Source organism: Felis catus, chromosome X (genome assembly GCF_018350175.1).
Source record: "Felis catus isolate Fca126 chromosome X, F.catus_Fca126_mat1.0, whole genome shotgun sequence".
NCBI lineage: Eukaryota > Metazoa > Chordata > Mammalia > Carnivora > Felidae > Felis > Felis catus.
This window is the reverse complement of record NC_058386.1, coordinates 51,505,977-51,521,660: the sequence shown is the minus strand read 5'-3', so window position 1 is coordinate 51,521,660 and position 15,684 is coordinate 51,505,977. Positions and strand designations below refer to the sequence as shown.

Genomic DNA, 15,684 nt, shown 5'->3' with positions numbered 1-15,684 from the left:
CCAGTGAAGCAAAAGGAATATATATTGGTCCAGGATGACCAGCATTCCAGTTAATATTTCATGTGCTCAATAAGGCCCAAAAAAGGTCCTCTTTTCTAGGCAGTACTGTGGCTGGCATGTTTTCTTTTGCAGCTCTTTTACACTGGTAGAAACTCTTTAAGTATGCTTTGAGTTGTATGTTTTCTTTGTCAATACTTTTCTCTGGGTATGTGGTCCTGAGTTTTCTTTTCTTTTAAATGGTCAAGAATGGTGGGTGGTATTCTCTCCCCTTAATATATCCCCAAGGCAGATAAGTCCTGAATCTCCTTCTTTGCTGTTTGTAGCTAAAACATCATTGCACTCCTCACCAGTCAGGAGGGAACATGTACACCAAAGTCATTAGGTGATCACTGTTCAAAGACATGTGTCTGATCCCACTTCACATGCAATTGGCCACACCATTCACATAAAGTATCTCCACATTTCTGCCTCACTCATATTTGCAGACAGGGTAGTTTCTATATTTCATGAATGCCAATAGGAATGCAGAGCATGTATCCTTGTTCTGAAACAGAGCATGTTCTGTATTTTAGTTAATAGTGCCTCGGGCTTAGGAACAGCTAACAGGTCCAGTCCTCCTGGAATGTAACTCATAGTAAGAGTATTTGTATATGTGTGTATTGTAACTTTAGTAGTATCTAGTATCAAAGGTCATTTGGGGATTCAGATGAAGAGAATTTATCCAAGAATAAAAAACCTCTTAGTGCTAGACCTCTAACTAATATATGCCAGCTAACTTTAGGAAATGAGAACTTTAGAACATGTTAAGCCAGAGATACAAACCAAAGTGATGTTGGGACAACTGGCTTTTTCCCTGGGATGTATTGATCAGGTAGCTTTCAAATATATGACTAGTGTTATCTGTAGTGTGTTAATGTTAGCCACATACTTGCATGGACATCATGCAATTGATATAGGAATCAGAATCTAAATTGTGTAGGTTCTTTGAGAACCTGACTTTTCTTTAACTTCAGGTTTACAGAATGATACTGTCACAGTAGCTCAAGTCTGAACTTGAGTTCAAGTCCAAGGTACAAGAGTGTATATGAATGACTATTTTTTTCAAATTCAAGTATAATTAACATACAGTATTATATTAGTTTCAGTATACAATATGATTCAACAATTCTATATGTTACTGCTCATCACAATAAGTGTATTCCTTTTTTTTAAATTCCAGTATAATTAACATACAGTGTTATATTAGTTACAGGTGTACTATATTGTACACCTGTTATTCAACAATTCTATACATTATTCATTGCTCATTATGATAAGTGTACTCTTAATCCCCTTCACTTATTTCACCCACAACCCTTCACATATCCCCTCTGGTAACCATCAATTTGTTGTCTATAGTTAAGAGTCTGGGTTTTGTTTGTTTGTTTGTTTGTCTCCTTTTTTCTTTGTTTGTTTTATTTCTTAAATTCCACATATAAAGGAAGTCATATGGTATTTGTCTTTCTCTGACTGACTTATTTCACTTAGCATTATACCCTTTAGATCCAGCCATGTTGCTGAAAATGGCAAGGTTAAATTTTTTAAGGGCTAAGTCATATTCCATAGTATATGTATACCACATCTTCTTTATCCATTCATCTATCAGTAGACACTTGGGCTGCTTCCATAATTTGGCTATTGTAAATAATGCTGCAACGAACATAGGGGTGCATATATCCTTTCAAATTAGTGTTTTTGTACTCTTTGGGTAAATACCCTGTAGTGGAATTACTGGATCATATGGTAATTCTATTTTTAATTTTTTGAGGAAATTCCATACTGTTTTCCACAGTGGCTGCTCCAGTTTGCCTTCCCACCAACAGTTCATGAGGGTTCCTTTTTCTCCACATCCCCGTCAACACTAATTGTTTCTTGTTTTTGATTTTAGTCATTCTGACAGGTGTGAAGTGATATCTCATTGTGGTTTTGATTTGCATTTCCCTAATGATTGGTGATGTTGGACATCTTTTCATATGTGTGTTGTCCATCTGTATGTCTTCTTTGGAGAAATGTCTGCTCATGTTTTCTGCCCATTTTAATTGGATTTATAGTATCTAAAAAAATAAAGAACGTATACAACTCAACACCAACAAACCCCAAATAATGCTATAAAAAACGTAGGATAAGTGTGCTCTTAATCTCCTTCACCTATTTCACCCATCCCACCCTGTACCTCCCTTCTGGCAACCAACAATCATTTTTCTGTAATAGTCTGGTTTTTGTCTCTTTTTTTCCTTGTTTTGTTTCTTAAATTTCACATATTTAATGAAATTGTATGGTATTTGTCTTTCTCTGATTTATTTCACTTAGTATGGAAGTTTCTCAGAAAATTAAAAATATAAAAGCATATGATACAATAATTCTACTACTAGGTATTTACCCAAAGAAAATGAAAACATTAATTTTTAAAAGATATATGCACTGCTATGTTTATTGCAGCATAATTTATAATAGCCAAGATATGGAAGAAACCCAAGTGTCCATCAACAGATGAATGAATAAAGATGTGGTGTCTGTGTGTGTACATGTATATAATGGAACATTACTTGGACATAAAAAAGAATGAAACCTTGCCATTTGCAACAACATGGATGGATCTAAAGGGTATAATCCTAAGTGAAATAAGTCAGTCAGAGAAAGACAAATACCATACAATTGACTTTAAACTTCATCTTCTGTGTTATCTTGAGCCTATCATACCACTGGGGAATGGGTTTATGCCCTCATCAGGGTGTTCACTGCCATTTGTTCCATCTTGTGCCAAATTGCCCACTGGCCCCATTCTGCAGTTGTGTTCCAGTTTAAACATGTTTTGTTGGTACAATTTTTTATCTAAAATTAAAAACCTCTAACCTTTTAGGTGTATGTTTGCTGTGTAATAGCTACAAATAAAAGGAAAGGTGGCATATTTTCAAAAAAAGGCACCCTGACCCAGTCATAACAGATGAACCATCTTATAAAGGCAGAAAATCTTCAGGTAGCTTAAAGCATACCCTGTGGATGTTAAAATAAAACAAGATAGGTAGCAGAGAGGATGACAGCAAGTACAAGGCTATACATGTTATAGCTGTCATTGATAAGCTGTGAGGACAAGACTGACACCAACTTTACTCCAAAACCATACTGTCTGAATGATTGCCAATGTATTCATTTACACTTACTGATATACCTGTCCAGGGATCAGGCTCTTTATCCCTTTCCAAGGTCTTCTCCTACTGCCCAGTAAGAATCTTCACACATGAAACCTCATAAACTCAGGGGTTATTTCCTCCAGACCAAAAAAGAGGCCAGCTATCTCCCCTTGCCCCACAGTAGAGACTCCCTCTCTGGGAGCCATATGTCCAGGGCCTCTAATGGATAGAATACAGAGAGACCTGAGCTCTAGTCCTGGATTTGCCATTTACTAACTGTATGGCCTTGGGTAAGTCATTTCCTCTCTCTGAGCCTCAAAGTTCTTATCTGAAAAATGGGGGTGATAAGTGTACCTTCCACACAGGGCAGGTGTACAGATTAACTGAGCTAAGATGTAAAGTACTATCTGGTAAAGTGTGGGGCACATAAATAAAGGCAATCAAAATGCATTAGTCAGCCTCTTCCTATTTTCAGCCCTATTGTTGCTGATTAATCAGTTCTTACTCTTAGGGCTTCCTTTTCCCTCTCAACTCTATTCAACCTCTTTCCTATTCATGACACATTGTCTTTAGACAATTAGTTTGCAATATAATGTTATAATACAATTTCTGTCTTAGTCCATCCAGGCAACTATAAAAAAAAATACCAGAGATTGGGTGGCTTATAAACAATAAACATTTCTTATAGTTTGGAGGCTAGGAAGTCCAAGATCATGCTGCTGGCAGATTTGCTATCTGGCAAGACCCTGCTTTCTAGATCACTATCATTTCACTTGTAACATCACATGGTGGAGAGCAGAGAGAGAAGCATGCTCTCTCATAACTCTTAATATGGCACTAATCCCATTCATGAGGGTTCCACCTTTGTGATTTCATCTAATCCTAATTACCTCGCAAAGGCCCCAACTCCTACTACCATCATATCAGAGGGTAGAATTTCAACATGAATTTGGGGGACACACAGGATTCAGTTTATAGCAAGTGGATTAGACTATGGTTCTCTTTTATAATTAACTAGGAAATCTTTGTTATGGAATGTTTTTAAAATATAGAGAACCAGGGGCGCCTGGGTGGCTCAGTCAGTTAAGTATCTGACTCGGTTGTGGCTCAGGTCGTGATCTCATGGTTTGTGAGTTCAAATCCTGCATCAGGCTCTGCGCTAATAGTGAGGAGCCTGCTTGGGATTGTCTCTCTTTCCCTCTGTACCCCTTCCACTCTCTGTCTCTCTGTCTCTCTCTCTGTCTCTCTCTGTCTCTCTCTCTCTTACTCTCAGAAAATAAACTTTAAAAAATAATAGAGAACCAAAAAAGGCAGCAAATTCCTCTATGCAGAGAAGAATCTACATTCACACATAGAAAACCTAGAGTCATACTATATACCCCTATGTAAGTTTCTTGCTTAATTTTAAACATCTTTTCACTTCAATAAATATAAATCAATCTCATTTTTAATGGTCACATAGTGTCTCATTATATGAGTTATAATTTATTTAACCAAATCCCTATTGTTTGGCCAAACTAAAGCTTTCTTCTACTTCAAATTCAATCTTGCCTTCCTGTACTACACCCTATTTCTCTTTATTGTAATTCAGTAACCTCCTTTCCAATTTAAGATACCCCCTTCCCTGAGGTGATCTATTCAGACAGAGAATTTCATTTATCTGGGAGGATTTTTCTTACCAACAAATTCTTTAAGAGTAATATGACTCTAAGTTCAAGTATTTTAGTGTGTAGGGAATATAAGCCTGAACTTAGAATCCATCTACTCTTATGACTACTACTTATGTAGTCATAAGGTAACCCACTGGTTTAGCTATAGCCAAGGGCATGGAAAGCTAAGTATTCTGAAATCAACTATTTCCACAGCCTCCTGTCACCCACTAAGGGTCTGATTCCAAAGGAGAAAATGTGAGAAATCATTCTGAATGAGTCTCATCCTCCCAACTTATAGTTTGTCCTTATTTGCAAAATAGGAATAACTTTTGCCCTGCTAGTCCCACACTAAGATTGTGGCAACCAAGATAAATTATAAATGCAAAAACATTTTGTAAATTTGAAGGTATTTTTCAAATATAAGTTGGTACTATCAGTTTAAATCTTCAAATCCTGTCTAACTGAACCAGAACTACCATATAGAAGCAAGGAACCAAATAATCAAGAATTGACACAGTATGTTTTTGGGCTTTGGAAAAAACAATGTCACTTGGTTATATGTGAGTCACAGCACATTTAAAAGGCTCCTTCCTTTCTCTAGGCCTCTGTAGACTTATGTCTAAAACATGTAGTTTGGATGATGTGATTTCAGGGAAAGATTGAATACCTACTTAATGAGTGGCTCATCTGTGCAGGATTCTGAGCTGGAAGCTTTAAATATATTTCGTCTTGCTTAAATAGCTCAAGTCCTGTGTCTAAGTCACCAAGCTAGTGTATAGGCTATTGGAACCCAAGACTGACTCTAAAATGCTGTCTCTCTTCAAAATTTCATACTATAAAATCCTGTTGTTTGGACCTTTGTTCCAGACTGGGTGTTGTAAACTCATTGCTTACTGCTCATTTTAAGTACAACTGTAAACCTTGGATATAACATAAGAGGAAATCACAGGAGAACTGAAAGGTGGTAAAATAACTTACTTGGGACCACAGGTCTGGAGTAACAACCCAAAAGTAGAAGGCAGTGCAGGGCTGGAACATTTTATGACCCCCAACCTTACAACAGGAAGCAGCCCAGGTAAGCTCTTTTTTCCCCCAGATCAAACAGGGGTCCCTCTAACAAGTGGTGAGATTGGCAACATCAGCAACGGAGATTAATCAAGACTGTAACCCCCATTAATAATAATCAGCTAAGGGAAGGGCTCTCCATCTCTGCCCATTCCCAACCAGAGACACTAAGCATCCAGGAGACATCAACAAGAGTGGCTGCCACAACAACCACTCCTCCCAGAAAGCCATTTCCATCTCCATGGGCAAGGATGACTCTGTCAAAACAAGGGATGAGCCAGGAAGCCTCTTTGTCTTTGCAGGCCTAAGACTCCCATTCCCCAGTTAGAGACACTGGGCAACAGGCCCAGGGAAAGCCTTTGTACCTTCTGAAGCTGCACAAACAAATGAGTGGGATCCCCAGTGGTACCAAATAAAACAAGCAGACTAAAATAGCATCACAAAGGCTCTAAAACCTAAATTACCGGTGGAACCACAGTTGACAAAAGTAGGCCAAGATCTGCATACTAAAGTTAAGATAACTGTCTACTAAAAGAAGATTTAAATAGAACCCAAAGTCTCCTAACATACTCAGCAAAATGTCTGGGACATAATAGAAAATCACCCATAATACCAAAAGCCAGGAAAGTCACAATCTGAATAAGAAAAGACAATCAATTTACATCAACACCAACATGAATCAAATATTAGAGTTATCTGACAAGAATTTTAAAACTTCCATAATAAAAACTATTGAAAAGGCAATTAGGGGTGCCTGGATGGCTCAGTCGGTTGAGTGTCTGACTTTGCCTCAGGTCATGATCTCATGGTTCGTGGGTTTGAGCCCCGCGTTGGGCTCTGTGCTGTCAGCTCAGAGCCTGGAGACTGCTTCAGTTTCTGTGTCTCCCTCTCTATGCTCCTCCTCTGCTCATGCTCCGTCTCTCTCAAAACTAAATAAATGTTTTTTTAAAGGCAATTAAAATTATTTTAAAGGAAAAAATGAAAAGGCTTGGCAAAGAAATAGATGTTATTTAAAAAGAGAACCAAATGGAAATTATACAACTGAAAAACACAATAACAGAAATTTAAAAAAAACAAAAATCTGAATAGGATCCCAATAGAATGGAGATAACAGAAGATAGAATACATGAACTTAAGGACAGATCAACAAAAGTTAACAAATCTGAAAAAGAGAAAATTGACTTAAAAAATTAACTGAGCCTCAGGAACCTGTGTAACAATAAAAACTAAAAAAATTCACATTTCTGGAATTAGAGAAGGAAAAGAGAGAGCGGGGCATCCCAAATTTGGTAAAAGATGCAAACCTACAGATTTAAGAAGCTGAGTAAAACCCAAAGAAAATAAACCCGAAGAAATCTATACCAGGAGACATCATAATTAAACTTTTGAAAGCTAAAGACAAACAAAAGATATTGAAAACAGTCAGAGAGAAATGGCACATTATCTATAGGATTTTATAGGGGAATACCAATTCAAATGAGAGTGAATTTTTCATATTAAACTGTGGAAGCCAGAAAAAAAGGACATTTTTCAACTGCTGACAGAAAATACTGTCAACTGCAAATTCTGAAGTCAGTGAAACTATCCTTCAGGAATACATAGGAAAAGAAATCCTCAGATAAAGGAAAACTAAAAGAATGTGTTACTTGCAGACCTACTCTTAAAGACTTGCTAAATAAATCTCTTCAACATAAAGGAAATAATAGAAAAATATTGGAGCATAAGGAAGAAAGAACAATAGGAAGCAGAAATATGGGTACGTACATACTGTAGACTATTCTTCTTATGGGTTTTATAAATTATACTTGACAATTGAAACAAAAATTATAACACTATCTGATACATGACAATGCTATTTAAAAAGCAGGAGGGTAAAGGAACCTAAGTGGATATAAAGTTTCCACACTTCACAGAAGTGGCAAAATGTTAATACTCATAAACTGTGAGAATTCACATAGGTATATTTTGATACCCAGAACAACCACTATGAAACTATATAACAAGATACACTCTATAAATATATCAAGATGGAATCCTAAAAAGTGTCCAAGTGACTCATAGGAAGCCATGAATATGAACCAAAGGAAACAAATAATAAAATGGCCAATTTAAGCCCTAACATTTCAACAATTACCTTAAGTGTAAATGGTCTAAATACAACAATTAAAAGACATAGATTAGAAGATTACATCTAGTGGGGCGCCTGGGTGGCGCAGTCGGTTAAGCGTCCGACTTCAGCCAGGTCACGATCTCGCAGTCCGTGAGTTCGAGCCCCGCGTCAGGCTCTGGGCTGATGGCTCGGAGCCTGGAGCCTGTTTCTGATTCTGTGTCTCCCTCTCTCTCTGCCCCTCCCCCGTTCATGCTCTGTCTCTCTCTGTCCCAAAAATAAATAAACGTTGAAAAAAAAATTAAAAAAAAAGATTACATCTAGTAAAGTATACTTTATAACAAAGAAAATTATTATAAAAGATATAACATAATGAGTATAGGATTAATCCATCAGAAAGACATAATGATCCTAAATATTTACAAACCAAAGAAATTCAAAATACATAAAATAAAAACTGATAGATATGAATAAAGAAATAGATCCAAACCAATAGTTGGGGGCTGCAGTTCCACCTTTCAGCAACTAATAAAACTACTAGAAAGGAAATCAGCAAGGATATAGAAATGAAAGATACAATCAACCAACAGAATCTATTTGACACACTGAGAATGCCATCCCACAACAGCAGAATACATATTCCTTTGAAGCTCTGATAGAACATATACCAAAAGAGACTATATCTTGAGCCAAAAAACAAACTCAACAAATTTAAAGGAATTGTAATCATACAGAGTGTGTGTTCTGACCACGGTGTAGTGAAACTAGAAATCAATAATAGAAAAATAATAGTAAAAATCTTTAACCACTCTGATATTAATAAGCACACTTCTTTTTCAATTTTTTAAAAAAATGTTTAATGTATTTTTATTTATTTTTGAGAGAGAGAGAGAGAGAGTGAGAGAGACAGAGCATGAGCGAGGGATGGGCAGAGAGAGAGGGAGACACAGAATCCAAAGCAGGCTCCAGGTTCTGAGCTATCAACACAGAGTCCGATGCGGGGCTCAAACTCATGAACTGCAACATTATGACCTGAGCTAAAGCTGGACGTTTAACTGACTGAGCCACCCAGGCACCCCAATAAGCAAACTTCTAAATAATCCATGGAACAAACAGGAAATTTCAAAGGACATTTTAAAAAACACTGAAGGAATTTCTGTTTCTCTTCCACCATGCAGGGAGCTTGAAACTCATCACTTCCATCCAAATAGCAAGAAAAGAGTTGAGCAAATTGAAGATCCACAGCTTTTTAAAAGATCCATCAGAGAATTTAGATCACAGGACAAACTACTTTCCCCCAAATTGGAGAGACATGCAGATACAGAGGAATCACAGTTTATCAGAGCAGAAAGCCAAGAATAAAAACCTCCATGTGAACCAGTAGGAGGTAGGAAAACTTAACATTTAATTGAAATATTACTGGAGACTCGGTATAGAAAAGTTTGAGTTAAAAAAAACCAAAAACCTCCAAGTGTACCCAGGCACCCCATTGAGGGCTTCTATCAAGAATACATGCTGTACTTTTTCAAATGCTTTTTCTCCATCTATTGAGAGGGTCATATGGTTCTTATCCTTTCTTTTATTAATGTAGTATATCATGTTAAGTTATTTGCAAATATTGAATGATGCTTGGAGATGTTGGTCAAAATGTAAAAGCTTTTAATTACAAGAATAAATTTAGGGATCTAAAGTGCAGTATGCTAACTACAGTTAACAATACTGCATTTTATACTTGGAAGTTGCTATGAGAGTAGAGCATTAATGTTCTCACCATAACAGTAACAAAATGGTAATTATATGAGGTGAAAAATGTTTTAACTAACCTAACTTGGTAAACATTTTACAATATATATGTGTATCAAATTATCACATTTTATACTTTAAACTTAAATAAGATTACATATCAATTATACTAAAATAAGCTAGGATAAGTTAAGAAAAGAATACAAATCAGAGTATACTCTCAGACACAGTAGAATTAAACTAAAATTTGATAACCAAAAGGTAACTGGAAAAGCCCAATATACTAGGAGATTAAACACACGGGTCAAAGAATAATTCTCAAGAGAAATTTAAAAATATTTCTAACTAAATGCAAATTAACATACAAGTTATCAAAATTTATGGGACACTGTGAAAGTAATACTTAGGGGAAACTTTATATCATTGAATTAGAAAACAAGAAAGATCTAAAATAAATAACCTAAGATTCTACCTTAGGAAACTAGGAAAAGAAGAGTAAACTAAAATACTATTGTATATCTGAAACTAATATAACACTGTATGTTAACTATACTTGAGTTAAAATAAAATAACAAAAATAAAGGAGAAGAAGAGAAATAAAATTAGAACAGACATTTATGAAATCAAAAACAGAAAATAATAAAGAAAATCCACAAAACTGAAAGTTAATTCTCTGAAAAGATGACTAAAGTCGTTAAACCTCTAGTCATGTTAACTATGCAAAAAAGAAAGAAGACACAAATGATTAATTGGACATTAAAATGATAATAATGAAATATTATGAACAACTCTATGCCCACAAATTTAATAATCTGGATGAAACAGAAGAATTTCTTGAAAAACAACCTCTACAAAATTCACACAAGAATAAATAGACAATCTGATAGGCCTGTATCTATTAAGAAGCTGAATCAAGAATTAATAACCTTCCAAAACAGAAATCACCAGTCCCAGAAGGTTTAGTGGTAGGTTCTACCAAACACCTAAGAAGAAATTATACCAATTCGCTACAATTTCCCCCAGAAATTGAAGCATGGAGAACACTTTTTATCTCATTTTATAAGGTCACGGTGCCCTAACACCAAAATCAGACAAAGGCATTACAAGAAAATCACAGACCAATATCTATCATGAACATAGATGTAAAAATCATCAATAAAATATTACCATATCAAATCAAACAATTCATAAAAAGAATTATACCCCATGAGCAAGTGGGGTTTATTCTGGCATGCAAAGCTAGCTGGTTCAGCATTTGAAATTCAATTATTGTAATCCATCACAGCAACATGTTTAAAAAAAATCACATCATCATATCAGTAGATACAGAAAAAGTATTTGGCAATATCTAATACTCACTTAGGGTAAAAATTCTGTAAACTAGAAATAGAGGAGAATTTTCTCAAATTCATAAAGAATATCTACAAAAAAAACTGTAGCTAACATCTTACCTCATAGCAAGAAACTTAAAGCTTTCCCACTAATATCAGAAACAAGACAAGGATATCCCCTCTTGCCACTCCTTTTCAATACTGGAAGTCCTAGGTAATATGATAAAGTAATAAAAGAAATTAAAGGTATACAGATTGGAAATGGAACAATAAAGAAGTCTTTGTTTGTAGATGACAGGATTTTAAGTAGAAAATCTGAAAGAATAGAACAACTCTTGAAACAAATAAGGAATTATAGCAAGGTTGCAGGATACAAGGTTAATATATGAATGTTAATCACTTTCTGTATACCAGCAATGAATAAGTATAATTTAAAATTAAAAACAAAACCATTTACCTTAGGACCCCCAAAATAATGAAATATGTAAGGATAGATTTTACACAATATGTAAAAGATCTACATAAAGAAAACTACAAAATTCTCATGAATGAAACAGAAATGCAATACTATCAAGATGTCAGTTCTTCCAAACTTGATCTACAGATTCAGTGCAAGCCCAATCAAAGTCCCAGCAAGTTATTTTGTGAACATGACAAACTGATTCTAAAATTTACATAGAAAGGAAAAAAGATCCATAATAATCAACACAATACTGAAGAAGAACAATGTTGAAGCACCAACACCACTCAATTTCTTTTTTTTAATTTTTATTTATTTTTTTGTGACACCACCAATTTCAAGACTTACTATAAAGCTATAGTAAATGAGACAATGTGTTATTGGCAAAAGAATAGACAAATCGATCAATAGAACAGAATAGGGAGCCAAGAAATAGACCCATATAAATACAATTAACTGACCTTTGACAAATTCAATGGAACAAAGATAATCTTTTCAACAAATGGTGCTAGGACAATAGGACATCCACAAGCATAAAGGAAAAAATAAATAAATCAGGACACAGACCTTACACCCTCCACAAAAACCACCTAAAAATGGATCATGGACCAGGTAAAACACAAAGCTACAAATCTCCTAGAAGACAGCCTAGGAGGAAACCTAGATGACTTTTAGTATAGCAATAGCTTTATATATATATATATATATATATATATATATATATATATATATCAAAGGCACAATCCATGAAAGAAATAATTGACAAGCTGGACTTCATTCAAATTAAAAGACTTCACTCTTCAAAAGACACTGTTAAGGGAATGAGAAGCCAAGGACTAGGAATAATATTTGCAAAAGATACATTTGATGAAGGATTGTTATTCAAATTACAATAAGAACTTTTAAAATTCAGCAATAAGAAAGCAAATTTAAAAATGGGCCACGTCAGCTGCAGCAACTTCTTACTAGATATGTCTCTGAAGGCAAGGAAAATAATAACAAAAAACAAAAATGAACTATTCGGATCTCATCAAGATAAAAAGCTTCTGCACAGCAAAGGAAACAATCAACAAAACTAAAAGACAACCAACAGAATGGGAAAATATATTTGCAAATGACATATCAGATAAGGGGTTAGTATCCAAAATCTATAAAGAATTTATCAAACTCAGCATTCAAAAAACAAATAATCGACTTAAGAAATGGGCAGAAGACATGAATAGACAATTTTCCAAAGAAGATATTCAAATGGCTAACAGAAACATGAAAAGATGTTCAACATCACTCATCATCAGGGAAATACACATCAAAACCACAATGTGATACCACCTCACACTTCTCAGAATGGCTAAGTTGAATAGGAAGCAACAGAAGTTGGAAAGGATGCAGAGAAAGGGGAACATTTTTGCTCTACTAGTACAGCCACTCTGGAAAACGGTATGGAGGTCCCTCAAAAAATAAAAAATAGAGCTACCAAATGGCCCAGCAATTGCACTCCTAGGTATTTATCCAAAGGATACAAAAATGCTGATTCAGAGGGGCACATGCACCCCAAAGTTTATAGCAGTGCTATCAACAATAGCCAAATTATGGAAATAGTCCAAATGTCCATTGACTGATATTCATCAGTCCCCTGATAAAGAAGATGTTGGGTATATATATATGGAATACAATAGAATACTATTCAGCGATCAAAAAAGAAAGAAAGAAAGAAAGAAAGAAAGAAAGAAAGAAAGAAAGAAAGAAAGAAAGAAAGAAAAGAAGAGAAATCTTGCCATTTGCAACAATGAGGATGGAACTAGGGTGTATTTTGGTAAGTGAAATAAGTCAGAGAAAGACAAGGGTCATATGATTTCACTCATATGTGGAATTTAAGAGAGAAAACATGAACATAGGGAAAGGGAAGGAAAAATTAGATAAAAACAGGGAGGCAAACTATAAGAGACTCTTAAAGGAAGAGAACAAACCGAGGGTTGCTGGAGGGAAGATGGGTAGGGGTGGGCTAAATGGGTGATGGGCATTAAGGAGGGCACTTGTTGGTATGAGCACTGGGTGTTATATGTAAGTGATGAATCACTGGTTTCTACCCCTGAAACCAATACTACACTGTATGTTAACTAATTTGAATTTAAATAAATAAATTGAAAATAAATTAAAAATTGGCCAGTTGTCATAACAGACACCTCATCAAAGAATGCACACAGATGGCAAATAAGCATATGAAAAGATGCTCCACATCATATGTCATCAATCAAATGCAAAATATGGCAATGAGATACCTCTACACACCTATTAGAATGACCAACATTTTGAATACTGACAACACCAAATGCTGAAAAGTATGTGGAACAAAAGCAACTCTCATTCATTACTTGTAGGAATGCAAAATGGTATAGCCACTTTGGAAAACTATTTGGCACTTTCTTATAAAACTCAACATACTCTTATCATACATTCCAGCAATCACACTTCTTGGTTTTTACCCAGAAGAGTTGAAAAATTATATCCACACAAAAACCTGCATGTGATATTTAGAACAGCCTTAACAGAATTGCTCAAACTTGGAAGCTACCAAGATGTCCTTCAGTAGGTAAATATAAAAATAAATTGGTATATCTAGACAATGGAATATTCTTCAGCATTGAAATGAGATATCAAGCCCTGAAAATACATGGAAAAACCTTAAATGTGCATTGCTAAGTGAAAGAAGCCAATCTAAAAAAAGCTACATACCGGGGCACCTGGGTGGCTCAGTCGATTAAGTTGCCAACTTCGACTCAGGTCATGATCTCATGGTTCATGGGTTCAAGCCCCACATCAGGCTCTGTGCTGATAGCTCAGAGCCTGGAGCCTGCTTCGAGTCTGTGTCTCCCTCTTCTTCTGATTCTCCCTGCTCGTGCTCTGTCTTTCTCTGTCTCTCTCAAAAATGATTAAACATTAAAAAAATGCTACCTACTGCATGATTCTAATTATATGACACTGTAGAAAATGCAAAACTATGGTGACAGTAAAAAGATCACTGAAGCCTTGTGCTTAGGGTGGTGGTAGAATGAATAGGTAGAGCACAGATAATTTTTGAGGCAGTGAAAATATTCTGTGTACCATAATGATGGATAAATATTGTTATAGCTTGTCCAAACCTATAGAGTGTATAATGCTGAGAGTGAACCCTAATGAAAACTATGGACTTAAAATGTGTCAATTTTGGTCCATCAGTTATTATAAATGTCCTACTATTGTGAGGGATATTGATAATGGAGGAAGGTATTCTTGTGTAGGAGTAGAAGGTATATGAGAAATCTATATACTTTCCTCTCAATTTTTCTGTAAACCTAAACTTCTCTAAATTAAAAAAAATATTTTAAATGGCAAATTTTGTTATATATATTTTTACCATTATAAAATAGCTAATTACACTCTTCCCAATAATAAAGTCTACAATATAACTACTGTGATAAAGACCTGTACATGGATTTTCATAAAAGCTTTATTCTTAATAGCCAAATACTACATACAACCTAGATATCCTTCACTAGGTCAGTGGTTAAACAAACATACATTCCACAGAATCTCAGTGACAAAAACAAACTTGATACATGCAGCAACTTGGATGAATCTCAAGGGCATGCTAGATGAAAAAGAGTGAATTACAAAAGGTATGGTTTCACTTATATAATTTTGCAATGACAAAATTATAGAAATGGAGAACAGATTAGAGATTGCCAGGGTTAGGGACCAAAGTGGATATGGCTGTAAAAAGGCAACATGAAAAAATAGGCAACATGAGGTATCCTTATTGTGACAGAACTATATTGTCTGTGGTGGTATACACAAGAATTTATATATGTGATAAAGTTGTATAGCAGTAAATATACATATGTACACAAATGACTACAAGTAAAATCTGCATAAGATAGGTGGATTGTATCAATGTCAATATCCTACTTGTGATATTGTACTATATAATCTTGCAAACTGTTACCATTGGGGGAAATAGTAAAGTGTACAAGAGATCTTTGTATATTTTTTACACTACATGTGAATATACAATTACCTCAATAAAAATTAGAAGCAGCAAGATGGCGGCTTAGGAGGATGCTGGGCTCACCGCGCATCCTGCTGATCACTTAGATTCCACCTACACCTGCCTAAATAA

General features: G+C 35.2%; 1 protein-coding gene across 1 annotated transcript in view; it reads left to right on the top strand.

Annotated features, from left to right (window-relative positions):
• The window catches only part of MTMR8 (myotubularin related protein 8), a 49,457-nt gene extending 39,216 nt beyond the window's left edge, over window positions 1-10,241 (top strand). The window contains 1 exon segment of the mRNA XM_023248961.2: window positions 9,173-10,241. Coding sequence (XP_023104729.2) covers window positions 9,173-9,356 — 184 coding nt within the window. The 3' untranslated portion in view covers window positions 9,357-10,241.
• Window positions 10,242-15,684: the final 5,443 nt, after the last annotated feature.